Below are 23,075 nucleotides of genomic sequence, written 5' to 3'. Positions count from 1 at the left end.
CCGTCTGGATTACTGCAACTCGCTGTTGGCTGGGCTCCCTGCCTGTGCCATTAAACCCCTACAACTCATCCAGAATGCCGTAGCCCGTCTGGTGTTCAACCTTCCCAAGTTCTCTCACGTCACCCCGCTCCTCCGCACACTCCACTGGCTTCCAGTTGAAGCTCGCATCTGCTACAAGACCATGGTGCTTGCCTACGGAGCTGTGAGGGGAACGGCACCTCCGTACCTTCAGGCTCTGATCAGTCCCTACACCCAAACGAGGGCATTGCCTTCATCCACCTCTGGCCTGCTGGCTCCCCTACCTCTGCGGAAGCATAGTTCCCACTCAGCCCAGTCAAAACTGTTCGCTGCTCTGGCACCCCAATGGTGGAACAAGCTCCCTCACGACGCCAGGACAGCGGAGTCACTCACCACCTTCCGGAGACATTTGAAACACCACCTCTTTAAGGAATACCTGGGATAGGATAAAGTAATCCTTCTACCCCCCCCTTACCCCCCCCCCGCTAAAAAAATTTTTAATAATAAAAAAATTATTAAAAATAAATAAAATTAAATACATTGTAAAGTGGTTATCCCACTGGCTATAAGGTGAATGCACCAATTTGTAAGTCGCTCTGGATAAGAGCGTCTGCTAAATGACGTAAATGTAAATGTGAATGTATAGTAAGGTATAGTAGAGTAGGGTATAGTAAGGTATAGTAGAGTAAGGTATAGTAGAGTAGGGTATAGTAAGGTATAGTAGAGTACGGTATAGTAAGGTATAGTAGAGTAAGGTATAGTAGAGTACGGTATAGTAAGGTATAGTAGAGTAGGGTATAGTAAGGTAGAGTAGAGTAAGGTATAGTAGAGTAGGGTATAGTAAGGTATAGTAGAGTAAGGTATAGTAGAGTAGGGTATAGTAAGGTATAGTAGAGTAGGGTATAGTAAGGTATAGTAGAGTAAGGTATAGTAGAGTTAGGTATAGTAAGGTATAGTAGAGTAGGTATAGTAAGGTATAGTAGAGTAGGGTATAGTAAGGTATAGTAGAGTACAGTATAGTATAGTACAGTATAGTAGAGTATGGTATAATAAGGTATAGTAAGGTATAGTAGAGTAGGGTATAGTAAGGTATAGCAGAGTAGGGTATAGTAAGGTATAGTAGAGTAAGGTATAGTAGAGTACGGTATAGTAGAGTATGGTATAGTATAGTAAAGTAAAGTAGAGTACGGTATAGTAGATTAGGGTATAGTATAGTATAGTAAAGTATAGTATAGTAAAGTATAGTAGCGTATGGTATAGTAGAGTAATGTATAGTAGAGTAGAGTATATTAAGGTATAGTAAGGTATAGTAGAGTAGGGTATAGTAGAGTACGGTATAGTAAGGTATATTAGAGTAGGGTATAGTAAGGTATAGTAGAGTATGGTATAGTATAGTAAAGTATAGTAGAATAAGGTATAGTGGAGTAGGGTATAGTAAGGTATAGTAGAGTAGGTTATAGTAGAGTAAGGTATAGTAGAGTAATCAAGTAAAGTAGAGTAGTAGAGTGACTCCAGTGTTTCTCCCTCTCTCAGTGGAAGATCTAGAGAGGAATGATGGAACTATGCAAAAGCCTTATTACGTCCAGGAACCTGATGAGGATCCTCCGCAAACCCAAACCGTTTGTTACAGCCCTGCCGGAGTAGTTGTTACCTTTAACCTCTGAGTTAACCCCTAACCTTTAGCCCAACCATCTATCCTATCCCCTGTCTTCTAATAAATCTATCAGTATTCTCATTCAGGCTACCGTTGGTTTATTTATTTAGGGAGTCAGAAATGCATCCTTCGTTGTTAAAAGAGGAATTATTTATTAGAAATAGGAAATATAATTATATGCATTCCAATTACTGCACAATACTACATAATATACACTACCAGTCAAGGGTTTGGACACACCTACTCATTCAAGGGTTTTTCTTTATTTTTACTATTTTGTACATTGTAGAATAATAGTGACGACATCAAAAATATGAAATAACACACATGGAATCATGTAGTAACCAAAAAAGTGTTAAACAAATCTAAATATATTTTATATTTCAGATTCTTCAAATAGCCACCCTTTGCCTTGATGACAGCTTTGCACACTCTTGGCATTCTCTCAACCAGCTTCATGAGGTAGTCACCTGGAATGCATTTCAATTAACAGGTGTTCCTTCTTAAAAGTTAATTTGTGGAATTTCTTTCCTTCTTAATATGTTTGAGCCAATCAGTTGTGTTGTGACACGGTAGGGGTGGTATAAGACCAAGTCCATATTATGGCAAGAACAGCTCAAATAAGCAAAGCGAAACGACAGTCCATCAATACTTTAAGACATGAAGGTCAGTCAATACTGAAAATGTCAAGAACTTTGAAAGTTTCTTCAAGTGCAGTTGCAAAAACCATCAAGCGCTATGATGAAACTGGCTCTCATGAGGACCACCACAGGAATGGAAGACCAAGAGTTACCTCTGCTGCAGAGGATAAGTTTATTAGAGTTACCAGCCTCAGAAATTTCAGCCCAAATAAATGCTTCACAGAGTTCAAGTCAAAGACACATCTCAACATCAACTGTTCAGAGGGGACTGTGTGAATCAGGCCTTCATGTTCGAATTGCTGCAAAGACACAACTACTAAAGGAGACCAATAAGAAGAAGAGACCAGCTTGGGCCAAGACACACGAGCAATGGACATTAGACCAGTAGAAATGTGTCCTTTGGTCTGGAGTCCAAATTGGAGACTGTCTGTGATTTATTTAGAATTCAAGGCACACTTAACCAGCATGGCTACCACAGCATTCTGCAGCGATACACCATTCCTCTGGTTTGGGCTTGGTGGGACTATAATTTGTTTTTCAACAGGACATGACCCAACACACCTCCAGGCTGTGTATGGGCTATTTTACGAAAAAGGAGAGTGATGGAGTGCTGCATCAGATGACCTGGCCTCCACAATCCCCCGACCTGAACCCAATTGAGATGGTTTGGGATGAGTCGGATCACAGAGTGAAGGAAAAGCAGCCAACAAGTGCTCAGCATATGTGGGAACTCCTTCAAGACTGTTGGAAAAGCATTCCAGGTGAAGCTGGTTGAGAGAATGCCAAGAGTGTGCAAAGCTGTCATCAAGGCAAAGGGTGGCTATTTGAAGAATCTCAAATATAAAATATATTTTGATTTGTTTAACACTTTTTTGGTTACTACATGATTCCATATGTGTTATTTCATTGTTTTGATGTCTTATTCTACAATGTAGAAAATAGTAAAAATAAAGAAAAACCCTTGAATGAGTAGGTGTGTCCAAACTTTGGACCGATACTGTATACCTTCTCTAACAGCCTAATGATTGAATGCGGTTTTAACCAATCACCATTCAGGATTAGAACCACCCGTTGTAGAATTGTGATATGATTGCTGTACATGAACAAACTCTGTGAGATGTCAAGGCCCAGGTCTGGGCCGTGCTATGACTGTGTAGGCCTTGGCTTTGAGTACCACACTGGCCACTCCTGACAGGTCTGGCAGAGAGGCCTGGCCTTCAGCAGGCACGAACTGGAAATCACGCAGCAAGTAGGCAGTGAACAGAAACAATTCCATTTTGGCCACAGCCTCCCCCAGACACAGCCGAGCGCCCCCTCCAAAAGGCAGGAGAGCACGCGTCGAGGCCCCCCCGCCCTCCAGGAACCGCTCTGAAAGAGAGAGCATCTACTTTTAACCACTGCTGGAACTATGTTGCTGAGCCAAGTGAAAGGAATGGTAGTCAGCATCCCAAAAGGTACCCTAATCCCTATATAGTGCACTACTTTTAACCTGAGCCTTATGGGCCCTGATCAAAAGTAGTTCACTATATAGGGAATAGGGTGCCATTTGGGACGTAGCCAGTACACTCAACAGCCCAGCACCTGGTTTGAAGGCGTAGGGATCCGTCCACACTGCAGGGTCGTGATGCGCCCCAAACAGATTGGGGATGATGACAGTGTTCTTAGGGATGAAGTACCCTGCAATACTGAACACATATGTAATAGACACAGAATTACACATTGCACGTACAATGAGTATACCAAACATTAGGAACACCTTCCTAATATTGAGTTGCACCCTAATATAGTACTGCATGATTTAGGCATTGCATTTAGGTAGAAAAACGGCACAGAAGGGAAGTTGGCAAACATGTACTGTACAAAGCAGAGTAACAGCATCAAACCATAAGCTCCCATAGAAAATGTTGAATGGTGAAAGTTAAATATTGGTCTACTTTCCCACAGTGTATCTATTGAGGTTCTCTGTAGAGTAATCTTATACAGTAATGATATACAGTAATGTTATACAGGAATGATATACAGTAATGATATACAGTCCTACAGTAAGTATATCTCAGAGGAGGCTGGTGGGAGGGGCTGTAGGAGGACGGGCTCATTGTAATGGCTGGAATGGAATCAATGGAACAGAGTCAAACATGTGGAAACCACATGTTTGACTCTGTTCCATTTATTCCATTCCAGCCATTACAATGAGCCCATCCTCCTATAGCCCATCCTACCAGCCTCCTCTGGTATATCTTCCATTCACCTGCTGTCTCTGATGGCTCTGTGAGGCACGGCTAGTGGAGCCACAGGTCTGAGTCTGAGCACCTCACTGATCACAGCACACAGCTCCGGCAGCCTGTGTCTGTCACTGTACTGAGGGTAGCGGACATCCAGCACCGTACACAACTCATCATACACTCTGCACTGCACCTAGGGAGGAGGAGAGAGAGAGAAAGAAAGAGAGATGGAGGGAGGGAGGGAGAGAGAGAGGCATCTCACCATGTGTTTAATCAGTGATCTCAGACGTAAGTTTTGATTTACAGACTATATTTTGGAATACAAGCCAACAACATCTGTGGGTTTCAGTCTAGTTCCATCTCTAAAGAATACTATATAAACAATATACTGTGGCTTGCGAAACTATTCACCCCCCTTAGCATTTTTACTATTTTGTTGCCTTACAACCTGGAATTAAAATGGATTTTGGGGGGTTTGTATCATTTGATTTACACAACATGCCTACCACTTTGAAGATGCAAAATATTTTTTTTGTAAAACAAACAAGAAATAATACAAAAAAAACAGAAAACTTGAGCGTGCATAACTATTCACCCCCCCCAAAGTCAATACTTTGTAGAGCCACCTTTTGCAGCAATTACAGCTGCAAGTCTCTTGGGGTACGTCTCTATAAGCTTGGCACATCTAGCCACTGGGATTTTTGCCCATTCTTCAAGGCAAAACTGCTCCAGCTCCTTCAAGTTGGATGGGTTCTGCTGGTGTACAGCAATCTTTAAGTCATCCCACAGATTCTCAATTGGATTGAGGTCTGGGCTTTGACTAGGCCATTCCAAGACATTTAAATGTTTCCCCTTAAACCATTCGTGTGTTGCTTTAGCAGTATGCTTAGGGTCATTTTCCTGCTGGAAGGTGAACCTCCGTCCCAGTCTCAAATCTCTGGAAGACTGAAACAGGTTTCCCTCAAGAATTTCCCTGTTTTAGCGTCATCCATCATTCCTTCAATTCTGACCAGTTTCCCAGTCCCTGCCGATGAAAAACATCCCCTCAGCATGATGTTGCCACCACCATGCTTCACTGTGGGGATGGTGTTCTCGGGGTGATGAGAGGTGTTGGGTTTGTGCCAGACATAGCATTTTCCTTGATGTCCAAAAAGCTCAATTTTAGTCTCATCTGACCAGAGTACCTTCTTCCATATGTTTGGGGAGTCTCCCACCTGCCTTTTGGCGAACACCAAACGTGTTTGCTTATTTTTTTCTTTAAGCAGTGGCTTTTGTCTGGCCACTCTTCCGTAAAGCCCAGCTCTGTGGAGTGTACGGCTTAAAGTGGTCCTATGGACAGATACTCCAATCTCCGCTGTGGAGCTTTGCAGCTCCTTCAGGGTTATCTTTGGGCTCTTTGTTGCCTCTCTGATTAATGCCCTCCTTGCCTGGTCCGTGAGTTTTGGTGGACGGCCCTCTCTTGGCAGGTTTGTTGTGGTGCCATATTTTTTCAGTTTTTTAATAATGGATTTAATGGTGCTCAGTGGGATGTTCAAAGTTTCGGATATTTTTTTATAACCCAACCCTGATCTGTACTTCTCCACAACTTTGTCCCTGACCTGTTTGGAGAGCTCCTTGGTCTTCATGGTGCCGCTTGCTTGGTGGTGCCCCTTGCTTAGTGGTGTTGCAGACTCTGGGGCCTTTCAGAACAGGTGTATATGTACTGAGATCATGTGACAGATCATGTGACACTTAGATTGCACATAGGTGGACTTTATTTAACTCATTATGTGACTTCTGAAGGTAATTGCTTGCACCAGTTCTTATTTAGGGGCTTCATATCAAAGGGGGTGAATACATATGCACGCACCACCTTTACGTTATTTATTTTGTATAATTTCTTTAAACAAGTAATTTTTTTTCATTTCACTTCATCAATTTTGACTATTTGGTGTATGTCCATTACATGAAATCCAAATAAAAATCTATTTAAATTACATGTTGTAATGCAACAAAATAGGAAAAACGCCAAGATGGTTGAATACTTTTGCAAGGCACTGTATCGAAGGTCTGGGGACACTGGAGCATGCAATGTAATGTAGTGGAGTGTAGTGTAGTGTAGTGTAGTGTAGTGTATAGAGTAGTGTAGTGTATAGAGTTCTGTAGTGTAGTGTATATAGTTATGTAGTGTAGTGTAGTGTATAGAGTGCTGTAGTGTAGTGTAGTGTAGTGTATAGAGTGGTGTAGTGTAGTGCAGTGTCTATAATTATTTAGTGTAGTGTATAGAGTTCTGAAGTGTAGTCTATAGAGTTCTGTAGTGTAGTGTATAGAGTTCTGTAGTGTAGTGTATAGAGTTCTGTAGTGTAGTGTAGTGTACAGTGAGGGGGAAAAGTATTTGATCCCCTGCTGACAAAGAAATTATCAGTCTATAATTTTAATGGTAGGTTTATTTGAATAGTGAGAGACAGAATAACAACAAAAAAATCCAGAAAAACACATGTCAAAAATGTTATAAATTGATTTGCATTTTAATGAGGAAAATAAGTATTTGACCCCCTCTCAATCAGAAAGATTTCTGGCTCCCAGGTGTCTTTTATACAGGTAACGAGCTGCGATTAGGAGCACACTCTTAAAGGGAGTGCTCCTAATCTCAGCTTGTTACCTGTATAAAAGACACCTGTCCACAAAAGCAATCAATCAATCAGATTCCAAACTCTCCACCATGGTCAAGACCAAAGAGCTCTCCAAGGATGTCAGGGACAAGATTGTAGACCTACACAAGGCTGGAATGGGCTACAAGACCATCACCAAGCAGCTTTGTGAGAAGGTGACAACAGTTGGTGCAATTATTTGCAAATGGAAGAAACACAAAATAACTGTCAATCTCCCTCGGCCTGGGACTCCATGCAAGAGCTCACCTCGTGGAGTTGCAATGATCATGAGAACGGTGAGGAATCGGCCCAGAACTACACGGGAGGATCTTGTCAATGATCTCAAGGCAGCTGGTACCATAGTCACCAAGAAAACAATTGGTAACACACTACGCCGTGAAGGACTGAAATCCTGCAGCGCTCGAAGATCTACAAAGAGGAGTGGGACAAAATCCCTCCTGAGATGTGTGCAAACCTGGTGGCCAACTACAAGAAATGTCTGACCTCTGTGATTGCCAACAAGGGTTTTGCCACCAAGTATGTTTTCCAGAGGGGTCAAATACTTATTTCCCTCATTAAAATGCAAATCAATTTATAACATTTTTGACATGCGTTTTTCTGGATTTTGTTGTTGTTATTCTGTCTCTCACTGTTCAAATAAACCTACCATTAAAATTATAGACTGATCATGTCTTTGTCAGTGGGCAAACGTACAAAATCAGCAGGGGATCAAATACTTTCTTCCCTCACTGTATATAGTTATGTAGTGTAGTGTAGTGTGTATAGTTATGTAGTATAGTGTATATAGTTATGTAGTGTAGTGTATAGAGTTATGTAGTGTAATTTAGTATAGTGTATAGAGTTGTGTAGTGTATAAAGTTATGTAGTGAAGTGTATAGAGTTGTGTAGTGTATAGAGTACTGTAGTGTAATGTAGTTTAGTGTAGTGTATAGAGTTGTGTAGTGTATAGAGTTATGCAGTGTAGTGTATAGAGTTATGTAGTGTAGTGTATAGAGTTCTGTAGTGTAGTGTATAGAGTTATGTAGTGTAGTGTAGTGTATTGTAGTGTAATATAGTTTAGTGTAGTGTATAGAGTTGTGTAGTGTGTAGAGTTATGCAGTGTAGTGTATATAGTTATGTAGTGTAGTGTATAGAGTTCTGTAGTGTAGTGTATAGAGTTATGTAGTGTAGTGTATAGAGTTCTGTAGTATAGTGTATAGAGTTATGAAGTGTAGTGTATAGAGTTCTGTAGTGTAGTGTAGTGTAGTGTATAGAGTTCTGTACTGTAGTGAATAGAGTTCTGTAGTGTAGTGTATAGAGTTCTGTAGTGTAGTGTATAGAGTTATGTACTGTAGTGTAGTGTAGTGTATAGAGTGGTGTAGTGTAGTGTAGTTTAGTGTAGTGTATAGAGTTCTGTAGTGTAGTGTATAGAGTTCTGTAGTGTAGTGTATAGAGTTATGTACTGTAGTGTAGTGTAGTGTATAGAGTGGTGTAGTGTAGTGTAGTTTAGTGTAGTGTATAGAGTTCTGTAGTGTAGTGTATAGAGTTATGTACTGTAGTGTAGTGTAGTTTAGTGTAGTGTATAGTGTAGTGTATAGAGTTCTGTAGTGTACCTCAGGCCTGTGCAGTAGGAAGGCCACGGTCCAGCTGAGCCAGGCAGCTGTGGTCTCTGTTCCCCCGATCAGAAGGTCCACAGTGGCCATGTGGACGTGAGTGTCTGTCAGGACCTGTGGATGGACCATGTCCTTACTACAGACCATGACCATGGGTGTGACCCAAATGGCACTCTATTCTCTATATAGTGCACTGCTTTTAACCAGGGCCATGGTCAAAAGTAGTGCGCTAGGGAATAGTGTGCCATTTCGGACTCGCAATATAACACTTACTATTTCAGTGTTACATTCCTACATCTTTATTCATAGCAAGTAGTATGCTTATATTGTAAGCATTTGCAATGTGATTTTGATTGATTACCATATTAAACCATGATAAACCACAGCCTGGTCTCATAGACTAGACCTTACAAAGTAAATGTTAATCTGGGACACTCAAATTAGTATGATATGTTACGTTTGGTATGGTTACATAAGACATAAAGTTACTTAACACGAATGTCTAGCAACCCAAAGGTTGCGTGTTCGAATCTCATGGATAACTTTAGCATTTTAGCTAATTAGCAACTTGTTAGCAACTTGCTACTTTTGAGCTACTTTGCAACTACTTAGTATGTTAGCTAACCCTTCCCCTAACCCAAACTTTAAACCTTTAACCTAACTCCAAACTCTAACCTTAACCCTAACCTTAACCCTCAACCCTAACCCCTAGCCTATCTAACGTTAGCGTTAGCCACCTAGCTAACGTTAGCCATAACAAATTGGAATTCGCAACACATCATACGTTTTGCAAATTCATAACATACTAATTGGAGCACCCCAGATTTACGTTTACTATGCTACGTATACCCCTGAGTCCAGGTTGTAAACCATGATAAACCAGAACCTACCACGCCCTGTGTTGTGTCCTGGGGCTTTCCAATGCCCTTGAGGAGAGCGCCTGTGATGGCAATGGCGTCCTCAGATGTTTTGCTCGGTGCCTGCATCTGTGGCAGCAATACAGTTCATATATTCCATATGTTACCAATGTACCCATATTAGATTATAGATGCTTTAAAAAAAACTTTTAGATGATTGTCTTCGTGTTTGCTGCTGTCTACTTGCACAGAAGTTTGTAAGACAAGCTATTTCATCACACCCTGTACTCATCCAGATGTGTTCTGATGATTTCATCTCTCCTGGCCACCTCTTTCAGGAGACGGGAGAACGGAGGATTGGGCAATTTCTTGGACAAATGGGAACAGATCAATATAATTACATAATAGAATCACATTTTCCCACTTTTGTTTGCACCATTTTAGACAGTTTTAAACAATACTTCCAATGTATTTGTGTATCAGAGTAGCTGTCTGTGCATGCAGTTTCCCTGTCAGATAGTAAAGTATGAGTGTATAAGCTTGACCGACCCTGAGCAGTGGGAAGGAGTCCAGAGCAGAGATCCAGGGAGAGCCCCATAGAGACACGATCTCATTAAGACAGCCATGCAGCCGCTGCAGCTCTGCAGAACTCTTCTCATACTGAAAGACATAGACAAAGGTTACAAACACAGACGAATAAATCGATACATTATACAGGAAGTCCCACTTATACCATTTACCAAAGCGTCTTTGGCTCCTTGAAAAGTTATAAAGAAATCCCATGTATTATTATTATTATTATTATTATTATTATTATTATTATTATTACTATTATTATTATTATTATTATTATTATTATTATTATTATTATTATTCAGTATTATTATCAGTATTATTATCATTATCCTTATTATCATTATTATTATTATTATTATTATTATTATTATTGTTATTATTATCAGTATTATTACCATTATCCTTATGATCATTATCCCTATTGTTATCTCTGTTATCCTTATCGTTATTATCATTATTATTATTATCATTATTGTTGTTGTTATTATTATTATCGTTATTATTATTGTTATTATTATCCTTGTCCTTATTATCATTATCCTTATTTTTGTTGTTGTTATCATTATTCTTATTATCCTTATCCTTATTAGTATTATCCTTATTATTACCATTATTATCATTATTATCATTGTTATTATTATCCTTATTATTATCGTTATTATCATTATCGTTATTATTATCGTTATAATTAGTATCATCATTATCCTTATTATTATCATTGTTGTTATCGTTATTATCATTATTATTATCGGTAGTATTATTATCAGTAGTATTATTATTGTTATTATTATTAGCATTATTATTAGCATTATCCTTATCATCATCATTATTTTTATCGTTAGTATTATTATCGGTGGTATTATTATCATTATTATTATTGTTGTTATTATTATTGTTATAATTATTATTATAATTATTATAATTGTCCTTATTATTATCATTGTCATTATTATTAGCGGTAGTATTATTATCAGCAGTATTGTTGTTATTATTATTATCATGATTATTATTATCATAATTATCATTATCATTATCCGTATTATTATCATTATTATTATCAGTGTAATTATTATTATTATTATTATTATTATTATTATTATTATTATTATTATTATTATTATTTACAGTACATACAGTAGTACAGAAGATGCTTTGCCATATGTGGCATAACCTTTTTCCACCTTCTATAACATTATTATATATCATTCATAAAGCATCTATACGTTTTAAAAAAATAAATAAAGGCTTGATAAACCCTTTAAGGTTGTTGTTAGATTGAAGTGGGACCCCATTAGATCATCTCTATACAGTGCCTTCGGAAAGTATTCAGACCCCTTGACTTTTTCCACATTTTGTTAGGTTACAGCCTTATTCTAAAATTGATTAAATTGTTTTTTTCCCCCGTCATCAATCTACACACAATACCCCATAATGACAAAGCAAAAACAGGTTTTTAGACATTTTTGCAAATGTATTAAAAATAAAAAACGGAAATATGACATTTATGTAAGTATTCAGACCTTTTACTCAGTACTTTGTTGAAGCACCTTTGGCAGCGATTACAGCCTCTAGTTTTTTGGGTATCATGCTACAAGCTTGGCACACCTGTATTTGGGGAGTTTCTCCCATTCTTCTCTGCAGATCCTCTCAAGCTCTGTCAGGTTGGATGGGGAGTGTTGCTGCACAGCTATTTTCAGGTCTCTCCAGAGATGTTTGATCGGGTTCAAATCCGGGCTCTGGCTGGGTCACTCAAGGACATTCCTGCGTTGTCTTGGCTGTGTGCTGTTGGAAGGTGAACCTTCGCCCCAGTCTGAGGTCCTGAGCGCTCTTGAACAGGTTTTCATCAAGGATCTCTCTGTACTTTGCTCCGTTCATCTTTGCCTCGATACTAACTAGTCTCCCAGTCCCTGCCGCTGAAAACATCCCCACAGCAAGATGCTGCCACCACCATGCTTCACCGTAGGGATGGTGCCAGTTTTCCTCCAGATGTGATGCTTGTCATTCAGGCCAAAGAGTTAAATCTTGGTTTCATCAGACCAGATAATCTTGTTTCTCATGGTCTGAGTCTTTAGGTGCCTTTTGGCAAACTCCAAGCGGGCTGTCATGTACCTTTTACTGATGAGTGGCTTCCGTCTGGCCACTCTACCATAAAAGCCTGATTGGTGGAGTGCTGCAGAGATGGTTGTCCTTCTGGAAGGTTCTCCCATCTCCACAGAGGAACTCTAGAGCTCTGTCAGAGTGACCTTCGGTTTCTTGGTCACCTCCCTGACCAAGGCCCTTCTTCCCCTGATTGCTCAGTTTGGACGGGCGGCCAGATCTAGGAAGAGTCTTGGTGGTTCCAAACTTCTTCCATTTAAGAATGATGGAGGCCACTGTGTTTTTGGGGACCTTCAATGCTGCAGAAATGTTTTGGTACCCTTTCCCAGATCTGTGCCTCGACACAATCCTGTTTCGGAGCTCTACGGACAATTCCTTCCACCTCATGGCTTGGTTTTTGTTCTGACATGCACCGTCAACTGTGGGACCTTATATAGACGGGTGTGTGCCTTTCCAAATCATTTCCAAGCAATTTAATTTACCACAGGTGGACTCCAATCAAGTTCTAGAAACATCTCAAGGATGATCAATGGAAACAGGATGCACCTGACCTCAATTTTGTGTCTCATAGCAAAGGGTCTGAATACTTATGTAAATAAGGTATTTCTGTTTTTAGGTTTTAATACATTTGCAAAAATTTCTAAAAACCTGTTTTCACTTTGTCATTATGGGGTATTGTGTGTAGATTGCTGAGGATTTTTATTTACTTAATCCATTTTAGAATAAGGCTGTAACATAAGAAAATGTGGAAAAAGTCAAGGGGTCTGAATACTTTCCGAAGGCACTGTATATGACTGGTTATGAGATATTACTTCAACACTGAAACAATGTACAGTACTATTACATAACCCACTGGGCAGAGACGTCAGTTCAACGTCTAGTTTTGATTTATATTTGTCTGAGTTGTCAACTAACGTGAATTAAACTTGAATTCAACAAAACATTTCACCATATCATTGGATTTAGGTTAAAAGTTTGGTGAAAAAAATAAAATGCCCTTACGTTGATTAGATTTTGCAAATCCAATTAGTTTTCCATGTTGATTCAATGTCATCGCATTGATTTTTTTGCGTTGAAATTACATGGAAACAACGTTGATTCAACCAGTTTTTGCCCAGTGGGAAGTTTATTGAATCAAAATGTGTTGTTGGTCAATTGGATGTCATTCGTTGCTTAAAGTTGCACAACCTTATTACTGTAAGCACACCTCCCACATACTCAAAACCAGCGGTGTAAAGTACATAAGTAAAAATTCTTTAAAGTACTACTTCAGAAGTTTCTTTGGGTATCTGTACTTTACTTTACTATTCATATTTTGGACTACTTTTACTTTTACTTCACTGCATTCCTAAAGAAAATTATGTACGTTTACTCCATACATTTTCCCTGACAACCAAAAGTACTTGTTTCATTTTGAATGTTTAGCAGGACAGGAAAATGGTCCAATTCACGCACTTATCAAGAGAACACGTGGTCATCTCTACTGCTTCTGATCTGGTGGACTCACTAAACACAAATGCATCGTTTGTAAATGATGTTGGAGTGTGCCACTGGCTATCCGTAAATGTTAAAAACAAGAAAATGGTGCCGTCTGGTTTGCTTTATATGAGGAATTTTAAATGCTTTATACTTGTACTTTTGATACTTAAGTCTATTTTAGCAACTACATTTACTTTTGATACTTAAGTATATTCAAAACCAAATTGTCACACCCTGGCTCTGGGACTCTATTTGTTGAGCCAGGGTGTGTTTATTCTATGTGTTATATTTCTATGTTGGGGGGTTCTAGTTTGTCATTTTCTATGTTGGCCTGAGTGACTCCCAGTCAGAGGCAACGAGTGTCAGCTGTTTGCTGGTTGTCTCTGATTGGGAGCCATATTTAAACTGTCGGTTTTCCTTTGTGTTTTGTGGGTTCTTGTTTCGTGTTGGTTGTGTTTAACCGTGTACTGTCACGTTACCGTCTTTTGTTGTTTTGATCACGTTTCGCTAATAAATGAGTATGTTTGCCTGCAACGCTGCGCCTTGGTCTACTCCTTACCCTGACGATCGTGACAGAAGAACCCACCATAAAAGGACCAAGCAGCGTGTCCAGGAGCAGGCAGACTGGACATGGGAGGAAGCGCCAGGTAAAGAGATGGAGAGGTTGGCGATGGCCCAGGTGGGCAAATCGTGGTCCTGGGAGGACATGCTCGGGGGCAAGGGACCTTGGGGTAGGATTAAGGCCCTGGCAAGAGAGGAGCAGCGGCGTCAGCAGTGTCATCGTCGGAAGGACGAGAGGCAACCCCAAACATTTTTTAGGGGGGGGCACACGGCATGGGCGGCTGGGCAGCAGGAGGCTGCCACAGGGCGATTTGGAGAGGAGGCCACCGGGTTTGGGGGGCCAGAAGGCAGGTTGGCGGAGCCTGGATGGAGAGCGGAACCAACTTCCCGTGCTCAGGCATGGCAGCATGGGACGGGGTAGGTTCCGCGGTATGCGGAGCGGCGTACTGTGCCACGAGTGGTCCGGCATAGTCCTGTACGTCCTGTGCGAGCACCCCGCACGTGTCGTGCGAAGGTGGGTATGCAGCCAGGACGGAGTGTGCCGGCTCAACGCTCGTGGTCTCCAATGCCTCTCCGCGGTCCCGGATATCCTGCTCCAGTGTCACGTGCTGTTATGCCAGTACGGGTACACAGCCCTGTACGTCCTGTGCGGATGCCACACACAGAGTGTGTGAGGGTAGGCATTCAGCCAGGAAGGGTGGTGGCCGCTCTTCACTCCAGGTCTCCTATCCGTCTCCACAGCCCGGTTCGGCCTGTCCCTGCTCCACGCACCAAGCCTACGGTGTGCGTCGCCAGCCCAGCCCGGCCTGTTCCTGCTCCACGCACCAAGCCTACGGGGTGCGTCGCCAGCCCAGCCCGGCCTGTCCCTGCTCCACGCACCAAGCCAGGGGGTGCGTCGCCAGCCCAGCCCGGCCTGTCCCTGCTCCATGCACCAAACCTACGGTGTGCGTCGCCAGCCCGGCCCGGCCTGTTCCTGCCACTCGCACCAAACCTAAGGTGCGCGTCGCCAGCCCGGCCCGGCCTGGCCTGTTCCTGCCACTCGCACCAAGCCTACGGTGTGCGTCGCCAGCCCGGCCCGGCCTGTTCCTGCCACTCGCACCAAGCCAGGGGTGCGAGTCGTCAGCCTGGTCCAGCCTGTTCCTGCCACTCGCACCAAGCCAGGGGTGCGAGTCGTCAGCCTGGTCCAGAACGTTCCTGCTACTCGCACCAAGCCAGGGGTGCGAGTCGTAAGCCTGGTCCAGCCCGTTCCTGCTACTCGCACCAAGCCAGGGGAGCGAGTCGTCAGTCCGGTGAGGCCCGTTCCGGCTCCACGCACCAAGCCAGGGGTGCGAGTCGTCAGTCCGGTGAGGCCCGTTCGGCTCCACGCACCAAGCCAGGGGTGCGAGTCGTCAGTCCGGTGAGGCCCGTTCCGGCTCCACGCACAAAGCCAGGGGTGCGAGTCGTCAGCCCGGTCCGGCCAGTTGCTACTCCACGCACCAAGCCAGGGGTGCGCATCGTCAGCCCGGTCCGGTCCATTCCTGCTCCACGCACTCAAGCCAGGGGTGTGTATCGTCAGCCCGGTCCGGTCCGTTCCTGCTCCACGCACCAAGCCAGGGGTACGTGTCGTCAGTCCGGCTCCGGCCAGCGGGGCTGGACCGGACCAGGGGCGCTATGGGGGGTTGATTGGAGGGTGGTGGGCAAGGCCGAGCCAGAACCGCCGCCGAGGAGGTATGCCCACCCAGCCCTCCCCTGTTTAGCTCTTATTGAGGCGCGGTCGCAGTCCGCGCCTTTAGGGGGGGGGGTACTGTCACACCCTGGCTCTGGGACTCTATTTGTTGAGCCAGGGTGTGTTTATTCTATGTGTTATATTTCTATGTTGGGGGGTTCTAGTTTGTCATTTTCTATGTTGGCCTGAGTGACTCCCAGTCAGAGGCAACGAGTGTCAGCTGTTTGCTGGTTGTCTCTGATTGGGAGCCATATTTAAACTGTCGGTTTTCCTTTGTGTTTTGTGGGTTCTTGTTTCGTGTTGGTTGTGTTTAACCGTGTACTGTCACGTTACCGTCTTTTGTTGTTTTGATCACGTTTCGCTAATAAATGAGTATGTTTGCCTGCAACGCTGCGCCTTGGTCTACTCCTTACCCTGACGATCGTGACACAAATACTTTTAGACTTTTACTCAAGTAGTATTTTCCTGGGTAACTTTCACTGTTACTTGAGTCATTTTCTATTAAGGTATCTTTACTTTTACTCAAGTATGACAATTGCGTACTTTTTCCACCACTGACCAAAACACATCTGCATCATCAACCACACTAGATAACCAGCCTCTGTTCATTAATCAGTGGTACAATTTTCCAACTGTGATATATAACTGTGCTTATCGTGTCTCTGCTTTTAGATAGCCTACCCACTCAGTGGTTAGTAAAATACGTGACTATATTTCTGTCTTGGTTATCCCTTGGCCAAACCTGGTGTCTCTCTTCATTCTAATTCTGGGTTATGTCCCAAATAACACCCTATTCCCTATATAGTGCAGTACTTTTCCACCAAAGCCCAAGTAGTGCACTATGTAGGGAATAGGGTGCTGCTCCTGGTGTATACACTGTACAGACTCAGAGCACTGACAGATACCTGGCTTCAAATAGTATTGGTTTTCTTCCAAATACTTGGAATGTTTGATTGAGCCTGTCTGGAGAGCCAGATCAGATGGGTGGGGTTTCCATTTTTGGGACTGTTCCATTGGTTCCATTGTGCCAGGCAAGCTCAATCAAGCGCAGCTGATTAAAGTGTTTGAAAGACAACAAATACTATTTGAACCCAGGTGTGAGCCTCACCTCTTTCCCAAAGGCCAGTGTGGTGATGACGTTACTGGCTGCTACAGTGAAATCCTCAGAGAGGTCCACAGCTCTGCCGTTGTAGTCCAGCAGTACCTGATGGATCACAGGTTACATTTTCAGATATAAACTCCCTCACTGTAAACTAAATGTCGATTGCTTAAACTTAAGAAGATGAGTTACCCCACTGACTTGTAACTTTAACTTTTTCTCGTTGTAACTTTTTCAATTTGAAACCACTACAATGTCTTTACACAGGGCAACAAACAAAAAGTACAACAAGTGATACATCATTATGTTGTGGTTGGAATGTTGCTGAGGTTGCATTGTGTAACCTCCAATTCAGTCAATGTGCTGGTACATGCTGGATTACATTCCTTCTCAGAACACAGTGTGTTCCATTCTGCTGTTCCCTCCCTTGGTACAGAAAGTGTTCTGTGTTCCGTGCTACTGTTCCCTACCTTGGTACAGAACGTGTTCTGTGTTCCGTGCTACATGCTCACTGGTGTAGACTCCAGTATAGTTTATTACAACGTTTTGACCCCCAGAAAGGTCGAAGGTCTTCGTCGAGTAAACATTGCAATAAACTATACAGGAGCATACAACCATATAATTACATATAGAATTCTAGAATGCTGTAGCTGAGAGATTCCTTTTGCGAGGGTGGATACTTCGCAAACCGGAAATCTCTATTTCTAACACGCTTACCCCCAGAACCTAATCAAGCATCTGACCAAATTACACAAGATTTTAGTTCTGGTTTAACCGAGATTATGATCCTAGCAACATGACAAAAAATCATCCATCTTGGTCAGGGAAGCTTTCCTTTGAGAAACGGATCAAATTTGGTCAAATATTGTGCAAAATAATGAATTTGTAGATATATCTGCACAGTATGTTTGTTAGCTAGCTAGCTGGCCAACCAGATTTGGGCTCTCAGTGCATACATCAGTGTGTGGGTATTTCTATTCCTTTTCTATTGATGTACTCTGTGTCTAGGTAATTGTTGGATGTGTGCACGCTACATTTAGAACTGTCATGTGTTTCCTCTCTACTTGTCTCAGGTGGAGTGCCTGTTTCTGGATGACCCCGTGGAGCGACTGCTGGGTGCAGCGTTGCAGTGCATTGTGGGCCAGACGGCGATGGGCTCTCCACTCCTCACTGTAGTCCCCCAGAGAGATGGAGCGGCCTCCTCCTGACACCACGTCTCCTGAGAGACAGGTAGAGAGGGAGGGAGAGAGAGAGAGAGACAGGTAGAGAGGGAGGGAGAGGGGTAGAGGGAGGGAGGGAGAGAGAGAGAGACAGGTAGAGAGGGAGGGAGAGAGAGAGAGACAGGTAGAGAGGGAGGGAGAGGGGTAGAGGGAGGGAGGGAGCGAGAGACAGGTAGAGAGGGGGGAGAGAGAGAGAGACAGGTAGAGAGGGAGGGAGAGGGGTAGAAGGAGGGAGGGAGAGTGAGAGAACGGTAGGTAGGGAGAGAGAGAGAGAGAGGGAGGGAGAGGGGTAGAGGGAGGGAGGGAGAGAGAGAGAACAGTAGGTAGGGAGAGAGAGAGAGGAGGGAGAGGGGTAGAGGGAGGGAGGGAGGGAGGGAGGGAGGGAGGGAGAGGGGTAGAGGGAGGGAGCGAGAGACAGGTAGAGAGGGGGGAGAGAAAGAGAGACAGGTAGAGAGGGAGGGAGAGGGGGTAGAAGGAGGGAGGGAGAGTGAGAGAACGGTAGGTAGGGAGAGAGAGAGAGAGAGGGAGGGAGAGGGGTAGAGGGAGGGAGGGAGGGAGAGAGAGAGAACGGTAGGTAGGGAGAGAGAGAGAGGAGGGAGAGGGGTAGAGGGAGGGAGGAGGGAGGGAGAGAGAGAGAACGGTAGGTAGGGAGGGAGGGAGGGAGGGAGGGAGGGAGGGATGGAGGGAGGGAGGGAGGGAGGGAGGGAGGGAGGGAGGGAGGGAGGGAGGGAGGGAGGGAGGGAGGGAGGAGAACGGTGGGTAGGGAGAGAGAGAGAGAGGAGGGAGAGGGGTAGAGGGAGAGAGAGAGAACGGTAGGGAGGGAGGGAGGGAGGGAGAGGGGGTAGAGGGAGGGAGGGAGGGAGAGAGAGAGAACGGTAGGTAGGGAGGGAGGGAGGGAGGGAGGGAGGGAGGGAGGGAGGGAGGGAGAGGGAGAGAACGGTAGGTAGGGAGAGAGAGAGAGAGAGAGAGAGAGAGAGAGGGCGGGAGAGGGGTAGATGGAGGGAGGGAGAGAGAGAGAACGGTAGGTAGGGAGAGAGAGAGAGAGAGAGAGGGAGGGAGAGGGGTAGAGGGATGGAGGGAGAGAGAGAGAACGGTAGGTAGGGAGAGAGAGAGGGAGGGAGAGATGGAGGGAGAGAGGGAGGGAGAGAGAGAAAAAGGTAGGGAGGGAGAGAGACAGGTAGAGAGGGAGGGAGAGGGGTAGAGGGAGGGAGGGAGGGAGAGGGGGTAGAGGGAGCGAGGGAGAGAGAGAGAACGGTAGGTAGGGAGGGAGGGAGGGAGGGAGGGAGGGAGGGAGGGAGGGAGGGAGGGAGGAGGGAGGGAGGGAGGGAGGGAGAGAGAACGGTAGGTAGGGAGAGAGAGAGAGAGAGAGGCGGGAGAGGGGTAAAGGGAGGGAGGGAGAGAGAGAACGGTAGGTAGGGAGAGAGAGAGAGAGAGAGAGAGAGAGGGAGGGAGGGAGAGGGGGAGAGGGAGGGAGGGAGAGAGAGAACGTAGGTAGGTAGGTAGGGAGAGGGAGAGAGAGAGAGAGAGAGAGAGAGAGAGAGAGAGAGAGAGAGAGAGAGAGAGAGAGAGAGAGAGAGAGAGAGAGAGGTAGAGGGAGGGAGGGAGAGATGGAGGGAGCAATGAGGGAGGGTGGGGCGAAATGGAGGGCGGAGAAAGAGAGTGAGGTGAAGGGTAAATCATTTTAATCAAAAGCACTGTTGGCTCAGAGTAACAGAAGGGAGTGATGGTTGCTGGGAATACTCGGGTGGTTCTAATAATGTGTTCTTTACCGGTGTAAGAATGTGGTCTCCCAGCAAAGTCAGACCATTTCTTCACCAAGGCTTCTCTGATGATGTCACCACTGTTTAATACCACCATGGCTGCAGCAAACACAATATACAGAGTCAAGACAAACCTACTGTAATACCGAAACCATGAACATACTTAGGATATTACATTTATAAACAACTATTCTAACTGTCTTGAAACAGAGTTAACTTGAGTCACTTGCTTGGAAGTTATCGATGACGCAGATAAAAACAAAAGGTGAATTAAATGTAGATAATGATAATGAAGTGACTTCATTACTGGTGTTGCCACACTTGAGGCGGTAGATATTGCCATAGCGACGTGCCAGGGAGGTCAGGTGACTGGGCAGGTGGTCGTGTGCCAGCTCCAGCATGTTGCCCAGCAGAGGGAGAGAGAGAGGGCCAGGGAGAGAGGGAGAGAGAGAGTGCAGAAGTCTAGACCCAACAGCTTGGGGTGGAGGAGGTGGAGAAGATAGGTTGGTTGTCATTCTCTTCAGAATGTTACTGTTGACCTCATCAAACTGTTTCTAATCAAGCGAAGCCACGTCCCCATATGGAAAATCACTTGTCCTTTGACCATTTACAGTGAGATCTACATAAGGCCTATTCATAGCCTAAAGCAGCTTTTGAGATAGACTGTTGAACAGACTGTCATATATTGATTGACCACAATGATAATAGCCTTGAAGGGGCAATCAGCAGTTACTACACCCATGATATGGTTGATATTAATGATGTGTACCCATTTATTCTTAAAGGATATAACTTATGAATGCCTTAATGAGCTTAGTTCCACAGTCATACCCCATTAGAACCCAAAATATAAGATTGTTTTACTCCAATGTTTGTAAACAAAGTAAATGTAAACAAACACTGTATAGCCTCAAAACATGGTTACAACTATAATGTTGATATCATGGATAGCTCTGTCTATGAATTTGAGAGAGATTACATTTCTCCAGCCACATCTCTCAGTTTTTTACCGAAACAGAGGCGGGGAGGTGGCTTTGTTATTGTTTCAGCAGCTAATTGTCCCTTTAACTGTAGGACATAGACTGTACAGTACATCAAGGAAGAAATAACATTGGATTGGTTACCTGCTGATTGACATCCATTGGGATCTCCCTGTGTAACTTTATCTCTTTTCCCAGGGAGGTAGATCAGTAGTATCCATAACAATGTAAGCATGACCACAGCACCCACACTCAGCATTGACACATGCACTGTCATTATGCAGGCTTTAAGTGTCACTCTCCCTGTCCCAAAAAAATCCCCTATCACGCTGGTCTTCCCTTTTATACAGGAGTCTTCACACCCCCTGCATGTGCCACTCCTCTTCAGTGTTGGCATGGCCCTGCTCAAGGATGGGTAAATATTGTCTTGTCTTGACCCTCTGGAGAACCAGCTATTATTTCAATGTATTTATTTGGTGGGGAAAAAACAACAGCTGAGAAATTGTACCATGGCCGAAATCCTTGGATAACTCGGTAACATGTTGACCTGACACACCAAAGCACTGAAGGTCTTTGGCTTCTTGTCATGGTGCAACTGGGTGGAAATATCACTCTAAGTTGGAGGATGATTTAAGTCCTTTGGTCAACAGAGGTCAGGTTGCATCAAGGCAGGGTCTTTCTGAAGGACGTGATTTTAAAGAGGATGATGTTTACTTTGCTGGGGAGACTCAGATAGGAACAGAGATGGAACATACTGTGCCTTCGGAAAGTATTCAGACCCCTTGACTTTTTCCACATTTTGTTACGTTACAGCCTTATTCTAAAATTGATTAAATAAAACAATTTCCTCATCAATCTACACACAATATCCCATAATGACGAAGTGAAAACAGGTTTTTAGAATTTGTTGCTAATTTATAAAAAAACTAAAACAGAAATACCTTATATACATAAGTATTCAGACCCTTTGCTATGAGACTCGAAATTGAGCTCAGATGCATCCTGTTTCCATTGATCGTCCGTGAGATGTTTCTACAACTTGATTGGAGTCCACCTGTGGTAAATTCAAATTGTCTCCTGAGTGGTGCAGTGGTCTAAGGCACTGCATCGCAGTGCTAGCTGTGCCACTAGAGATCCTGGTTCGAATCCAGGCTCTGTCGTAGCCGGCCGTGACCGGGAGACCCATGGGGCGGCGCGCAATTGGCCCAGCGTCGTCCAGGGTAGGGGAGGGAATGGCCGGCAGGGATGTAGCTCAGTTGATAGAGCATGGCGTTTGCAATGCCAGGGTTGTGGGTTCGATTCCCACAGGGGGTATGAAAAAAATAATAATAATGTAAGTCGCTCTGGATAAGAGCGTCTGCTAAATGACGTAAATGTAATGTAAATGAATGGACATGATTTGGAAAGGCACACACCTGTCTATATAAGGTCCCACAGTTGACAGTGCATGTCAGAGCAAAAACCAAGCCATGAGGTGGAAGGAATTGTCCGTAGAGCTCTGAAACAGGATTGTGTCAAGGCACAGATCTGGGGAAGGGTACCAAAACATTGAAGGTCCCCAAGAACACAGTGGCCTCCATCATTCTTAATTGAGAGAAGTTTGGAACCACCAAGACTCTTCCTAGAGCTTGCTGCCCGGCCAAACTGAGAAATCGGGGGAGAAGGGCCTTGGTCAGGGAGGTGACCAAGAACCCGATGGTCACTCTGACAGAGTTCTAGAGTTCCTCTGTGGAGATGGGAGAACCTTCCAGAAGGACAACCATCTCTGCAGCACTCCACCAATCAGACCTTTATGGTAGAGTGGCCAGACAGAAGCCACTCCTCAGTAAAAGGCATATGACAGCCCACTTGGAGTTTGCCAAAAGGCACCTAAAGACTCTCAGACCATGAGAAACAAGATTCTCTGGTCTGATGAAATCAAGATTGAACTCTTTGGCCTGAATGCCAAGCGTCACGTCTGGAG

General features: G+C 44.0%; 1 protein-coding gene across 1 annotated transcript; it reads right to left on the bottom strand.

Annotated features, from left to right (window-relative positions):
- Window positions 1-3,282: 3,282 nt before the first annotated feature.
- Window positions 3,283-21,404, bottom strand: LOC121555558 (steroid 21-hydroxylase-like). The gene is made up of 12 exons (XM_041869395.1): window positions 21,257-21,404; window positions 20,440-20,607; window positions 20,142-20,231; window positions 18,217-18,371; window positions 17,162-17,257; window positions 10,185-10,295; window positions 9,917-10,003; window positions 9,669-9,764; window positions 8,779-8,892; window positions 4,562-4,728; window positions 3,895-3,998; window positions 3,283-3,681 (listed from the first exon to the last, which is right to left on the bottom strand). The coding sequence occupies exons 1-12, from the start codon at window positions 21,387-21,389 to the stop codon at window positions 3,434-3,436; spliced, it is 1,569 nt and encodes a 522-aa protein (XP_041725329.1). The 5' UTR covers window positions 21,390-21,404; the 3' UTR covers window positions 3,283-3,433.
- Between the last annotated feature and the right edge of the window lie 1,671 nt (window positions 21,405-23,075).

The sequence above is a fragment of the Coregonus clupeaformis genome, unplaced genomic scaffold, assembly GCF_020615455.1.
Source record: "Coregonus clupeaformis isolate EN_2021a unplaced genomic scaffold, ASM2061545v1 scaf0049, whole genome shotgun sequence".
Classification (NCBI taxonomy): Eukaryota; Metazoa; Chordata; class Actinopteri; order Salmoniformes; family Salmonidae; genus Coregonus; species Coregonus clupeaformis.
The sequence above is the reverse complement of the archived record's forward strand: the minus strand, read 5'-3'. Positions and strand labels throughout refer to the sequence as shown.